The 6,000-nt window shown below is 52.4% G+C and overlaps 1 protein-coding gene across 2 annotated transcripts in view; it reads right to left on the bottom strand.

The window, feature by feature from the left end:
• Positions 1–4,144: 4,144 nt before the first annotated feature.
• serpinf1 (serpin peptidase inhibitor, clade F (alpha-2 antiplasmin, pigment epithelium derived factor), member 1) overlaps positions 4,145–6,000 on the bottom strand; it is a 44,221-nt gene continuing 42,365 nt past the window's right edge. The window contains exons 9-10 of one of the 2 annotated variants that reach the window (XR_012099857.1): positions 4,572–5,483; positions 4,145–4,511 (exon numbers count right to left, since the gene is read on the bottom strand). Coding sequence is in view for 1 of the 2 variants with exons in the window: in XM_073052994.1 (XP_072909095.1) it covers positions 5,203–5,483 (281 nt within the window). In the remaining variant the exon portion in view is untranslated. Of the gene's footprint in view, positions 5,484–6,000 lie in introns of both variants that reach the window. The other variant, XM_073052994.1, reaches the window with a different exon arrangement.

The following is a 6,000-nucleotide window of genomic DNA, read 5'->3' as shown; positions in this document are numbered from 1 at the left end:
AGGATGTTTCCTATAGTGGGGGAGTCCAGGACCAGAGGACACAGACAGAGTGGATGTGGAGAGGATGTTTCCTATAGTGGGGGAGTCCAGGACCAGAGGACACAGATAGAGTGGATGTGGAGAGGATGTTTCCTATAGTGGGAGAGTCTAGGACCAGAGGACACAGACAGAGTGGATGTGGAGAGGATGTTTCCTATAGTGGGGGAGTCTAGGACCAGAGGACACAGATAGAGTGGATGTGGAGAGGATGTTTCCTATAGTGGGGGAGTCTAGGACCAGAGGTCACAGATAGAGTGGATGTGGAGAGGATGTTTCCTATAGTGGGGGAGTCCAGGACCAGAGGACACAGATAGAGTGGATGTGGAGAGGATGTTTCCTATAGTGGGGGAGTCCAGGACCAGAGGACACAGATAAAGTGGCTGTGGAGAGGATGTTTCCTATAGTGGAGGAGTCCAGGACCAGAGGACACAGATAGAGTGGGTGTGGAGAGGATGTTTCCTATAGTGTGGGAGCCTAGGACCAGAGGACACAGACAGAGTGGATGTGGAGAGGATGTTTCCTATAGTGGGGGAGTCTAGGACCAGAGGTCACAGATAGAGTGGATGTGAAGTGGATGTTTCCTATAGTGGGGGAGTCTGGCACCAGAGGACACAGATAGAGTGGATGTGGAGAGGATGTTTCCTATAGTGGAGGAGTCCAGGACCAGAGGACACAGATAGAGTGGGTGTGGAGAGGATGTTTCCTATAGTGGGGGAATCTAGGACCATAGGACACAGACAGAGTGGATGTGGAGAGGATGTTTCCTATGGTGGGGGGAGTCTAGGACCAGAGGTCACAGCCTCAGAATAGAGGGTTGTCCTTTTAGAACAGAGATGAGGAAGAATTTCTTTAGCCTGGGGGTGATGAATCTGTGGAATTCTTTGCCACAGGCAGCTGTGGAGACCAAGTCTTCATGTATATTTAAGACAGAGGTTGATAGGTTTTTTTGGTCACTGTATGAATGGATACAGGGAGAAAGCAGGAGATTGGGGCTTGGAAGAAAATTGGATGAGCCATGACGAAATAGTGGAGCAGACTTGATGGGTCAGATGGCTCAATTCCGTATCTATGTCTCATGGCTTTATAAATGTATGGTGGAATGCATACATGTGTGTGACTCAGTGACAATTAAACTGAACATGAAATGTGTCGGGGAACACTTTGGATTTGGCGATCATAATGCCGTTAGTTTCAAGGTAATTGTGGAGCAGATAGTTTGGGTCCTCGGTTTGAGTTTCTAAATTGTAGAAAGGCCGACTTTGATGGCATCAGAAGGGATCTGCCAAGTGTGGATTTGGTAAGTGGGAAATTGTGAGACAACAGAGCTTTGATGTTCGTGTCAGAATAAAAGGCAAGAGTAACAGGTTTAGAAAACCTTGGTGTTCAAGAGGTATTGAGGCCCTGGTAAAGAAAAAATGAAGTGCTTAGGTAGGCAGGAACAACTGAGTACAAGAAATGCAAGAGAGCACTTGAGGAAGAGATGTGGAGGACCGAAAGCAGCATGAGGAGGCTCGGGCAGACACGGTGAAGGGATTCTGCATGTATATTAACAGCAAGACGATAACAAATTGGTCCTCTGGAAGGTCGGAATGACAATCTATGCATGGAGCCAAATGAGGGGGGCAGATCTGTATTTACTCAGTCGATGGAAGTGAGGCGAAGCAGCAGAGCGGCCATGGACCCTGCACCGATTACAGAGGAGGAGGTGGTTGCTGTCTTGAGGTAAATTATGGTGCATAAATCCCCAGTGCCTGACAAATTGTTCCCTCAGAAATTGCAGGGGCCCTAGCAGAGATATTTAAAACATTCTTAGTCATCAACGAGGTGCTGGGGGACAGCTAATGTTGTTCTGTTGTTTAAGCCAGGCTCCAAAAACGAACCAGGAAACTATAGGCCGGTGAGCCTGACATCAGTAGTGGGAAAGTTATTGGAAGGTTTTCTAAGGGACTGGATTAATAAGTATTTGGATAGACAGGGATAGTCAGCATGGCTTTGTGCATGATAGGTCATGTGTAACCAATCTAATAGAGTTTTGTGAGGGAGTTCCCAGGAAAGCGGATGAAGACAAGGCTGTGGATATTGTCTCATGGACTTTAGCATGGCATTTGACAAGATCCCACATGTGAGGTTGATCAAAATGGTCCAGTTGCTTGGCATTCAACATGAGGTAGTAAACTGGATTAGACATCGGCTTTGTGGGTGAGACCAGAGAGCAGCAGTAGATGGTTACCTCTCTGACTGCAGGCCTGTGACCAGTGGACTGCCGCAGTGATTGTGCTGGGTCTGTTGTTGGTCATCTATATCAATTCAATGGTTCCACTTAATATCGGAGAATGTATACAACCTGAAATTGTTGATAGTGTGGTAAACCGGATCAGCAAATTTGTGGATGTAGTGGACAGCGAGGAAGATTATCAAAGCTAGAAAACTGAACTGCAAAATGGCAGATGGAATTGAATGCAGACACTGTGTGGTTTGCACTTTGGGAGGGCAAGCCAGGGTATGGGGAGCTCTGGTCGAGGTGCACGTCAATGGGACTGGCACGCACTAAGTGGGTTGAATGTGCTACAGTATGACCCGTGGCACCTGAGGCAGTCTGCAAAGTGTCACCACACGTTCCAACGCTAACATTCCCTCAATGTTCAGCAGAAGAACAGGAACAGAACGTTAAAAGCAAAGAAGCCCCCTTCCTCCATTCCACGCACTCTAATACACCAACATTCCACCTCCTAGCCTCCAAAGAACTCAGACGCAGGCATTGGGCCTTTATCTTCCCCAAAGGCCGTCGGCAATCGACTTCCACATCCAGACTTGTCGATTTTGGTCTTCAAACTTCAGGTTTTGATCGTCAGTATTGACTCCAGTACTTGCCAAAGGCAGGCGTCAAACTCTGTACCTATGTCTCCTGCCTGCATGGGCTTCCAGTCCGTGGCCCCACTGACCTGGGGGGAATTGCTGACGAGGGGAAGAAGCAGGCTTCATTCTCACCAGGGGATTGTCCAGCGTGCTTGCCAGCCCAACACCCATCACAGGTGTCATCAGTCACAAGTCTATGTTGCCGGCACTGAGCGCAAAAAGTGAAGTGGAAGCCTAAACTCTCCCACCTCCCGGTCATAATCCAAACCTCACTGCCAACTGCCCTCTCTGTACCAAAACAATCCCTACAAACTCAATAAACAAGTAGGCCTGAGCCATGATCTTAACAGAGCCCACAACATGGGCCACCGTGACAGTATGGATCCCCAGAGTGTGTGAAGGAATGGTGTGGAGGGAGTTTCACTCTGTGTCTGGCCCCGGGAGTGTGTGATGGGACGGTGTGGAGGGAGATTCACTCTGTGTCTGACCCCGGGAGTGTGTGATGGGAAAGTGTGGAGGGAGCTTCACTCTGTGTCTGACCCCGGGAGTGTGTGATGGGACGGGAGGGAGTTTCACTCTGTATCTGACCCCGGGAGTGTGTGATGGGATGGTGTGGAGGGAGATTCACTCTGTACCTGACCCCGGGAGTGTGTGATGGGACGGGAGGGAGTTTCACTCTGTATCTGACCCCGGGAGTGTGTGATGGGACGGTGTGGAGGGAGATTCACTCTGTGTCTGACCCCGAGAGTGTGTGATGGGACGGTGTGGAGGCAGATTCACTCTGTGTCTGACCCCGGGAGTGTGTGATGGGACGGTGTGGAGGGAGATTCACTCTGTGTCTGACCCCGGGAGTGTGTGATGGGACGGTGTGGAGGGAGATTCACACTGTGTTTGACCCCGGGAGCGTGTGATGGGACGGTGTGGAGGGAGATTCACACTGTGTCTGACCCCGGGAGTGTGTGATGGGACGGTGTGGAGGCAGATTCACTCTGTGTCTGACCCCGGGAGTGTGTGATGGGATGGTGCGGAGGGAGATTCACTCTGTGTCTGACCTCAGGAGTGTGATGGTGTTGAGGGAGCTTCACTCTGTCCCCCTCTCGGAGGAGGTGTGTTCTGTGATCTGTTTTCTCCGTGTGCCTGCCACTTTGTTCAGCCTGAGGGATTTCTGCTCACAATGCTCCCCGGAGGTGAGGTCACGTGACCAGAGTTTACTGAATCCCAAAAAATAATTGCACGAACTCTTACACAGTTCTGGAGCATTCTGTCTCATCACTCACATGTTACAGGTAAGGTTAATAAATTCACCCACAGAGCTGACTGTTCCAATGTTGTCACATGATCATTGTCAGACACCGAAGGTTTTTGTTGGGTTCTGTGGACAGTGTTAGTGGTTCTGGGCTGGGTTACACTAAGCCAGCAGAAATGATGGATAGCATCAGTCCAGGAGGGTGTGGGAGGTGCTTGTCCTGCCCGGGGTCCATGTGGGTTGTACCTGTCCGGTCCTGGGTCAGTGTGGGTTGTACCTGTCCTGTCCTGGGTCAGTGTGGGTTGTACCTGTCTGGTCCTGGATCAGTGTGGGTGGTACCTGTCCTGTCCTGGGTTGGTGTGGGTGGTACCTGTCCACTCCTGGGTCGGTGGAGGGTGTGGGTTGCATTATGGATAGGTGTGGGTGGTACCTGTCCACTCCGGGTCAGTGTGGGTGGTACCTGTCCGGTCCTGGGTCAGTGTGGGTGGTACCTGTCCTGTCCTGGGTTGGTGTGGGTGGTACCTGTCCACTCCTGGGTCAGTGTGGGTGGTACCTGTCCACTCCTGGGTCAGTGGAGGGTGTGGGTTGCATTATGGATAGGTGTGGGTGGTACCTGTCTGGTCCTGGGTCAGTGGAGGGTGTGGGTTGCATTATGGATAGGTGTCCCACAATAGTCGGATTTACTGACACAGGTGGTCTGGTCTGGGACGGTCACGTCCGGCCTGGGGCCAATGTGCAGATGAGCGAGAAACATGAGACACGGGACAGCTAAAAAGAACAAGGATGGCCCAGGCCCCCCACAGGAAACACCAGAGGATCAGAGACAGGCAGACAGAGACAGAGGGAGTGTGGTGGAAAGGACTGTGAGAAAGGTGGAAGGTCAGGGGTCGAAGAGGCTGAGTGGTAGGATTGAGGATGGAAAGGAGTTTGAGGGAGGAGGGTGCAGAGGGTTAGGGATGAGGGTGGGGTGGACAGGTAGGGTGAGGAAGGAAAGGGAGGGAGATGGAAGAGGGTGGGTGAGGGGGGCAGCCGGGTGTGTGTGGTGTTGCCGATGATCACTGCTATGCCGGTCCTCCGTGCTGGCTTGTCACCAGATTCCTGGGATCGATGACCCTTCCAATGTGGAGCAGAGAGCCGGAAGCATTGTCATACACGACCAGGATGAAGGGTTGGTTGATGTGGAACTCCAGGTTGAGCTGAGGGCCGGTAGGGTTGCTGAGGTCAGCGTCCTGCACCCCCTTCTCATCCAGCGACAGGGAGGCGGTGTGGGTGATGCTGGAGATGGAGACGGGGGTCAGGGAGAGTTTCTTCAGCACCGACGAGGTGTAGAGGGGACTCAGATCTGGATAAGGAAGGAACACATTGTCTTAGCTCCAAGCCTGTCCCTGGTTTACCTCGACAAACCCCCCTGTGACGAGGGCTGGGCTTGCTCTGTGCAGAGGGAGGACTGGGGATATAGGGGAAGGGGCGAGGGGTGAGGAGAGCAAGTACACTGGGCAGGGTAACACCCAGGGGCACTGATCCCCATTCAGGACCATCAGCATGTGGGAGAGAGGGTGGCGAGGGGATGCTAATGGGGACAGTGGTAGGGATAGGTTGATGGCGAGGAGAGGGGACAGGGAGGGTGATAGTGAGAGGGGCAGGGAGGATGAGAATGGAGGGAGAGGGGACGGGGAGGGTGAGAATGAGGGAGGGGATGGGGTTGAGAATGGAGGGAAAGGGGATGGGGTGAGAATGGAGGGAAAGGGGACAGGGGTGAGAATGGAGGGAAAGGGGACGGGGTGAGAATGGAGGGAGGGAGGGGACAAGGAGGGTGAGAATGGAGGGAGAGGGGACGGGGTTGAGAATGGAGGGAAAGG

Source organism: Hemitrygon akajei, chromosome 8 (assembly GCF_048418815.1).
Source record: "Hemitrygon akajei chromosome 8, sHemAka1.3, whole genome shotgun sequence".
Taxonomy (NCBI): domain Eukaryota; kingdom Metazoa; phylum Chordata; class Chondrichthyes; order Myliobatiformes; family Dasyatidae; genus Hemitrygon; species Hemitrygon akajei.
The sequence above is the reverse complement of the archived record's forward strand: the minus strand, read 5'-3'. Positions and strand labels throughout refer to the sequence as shown.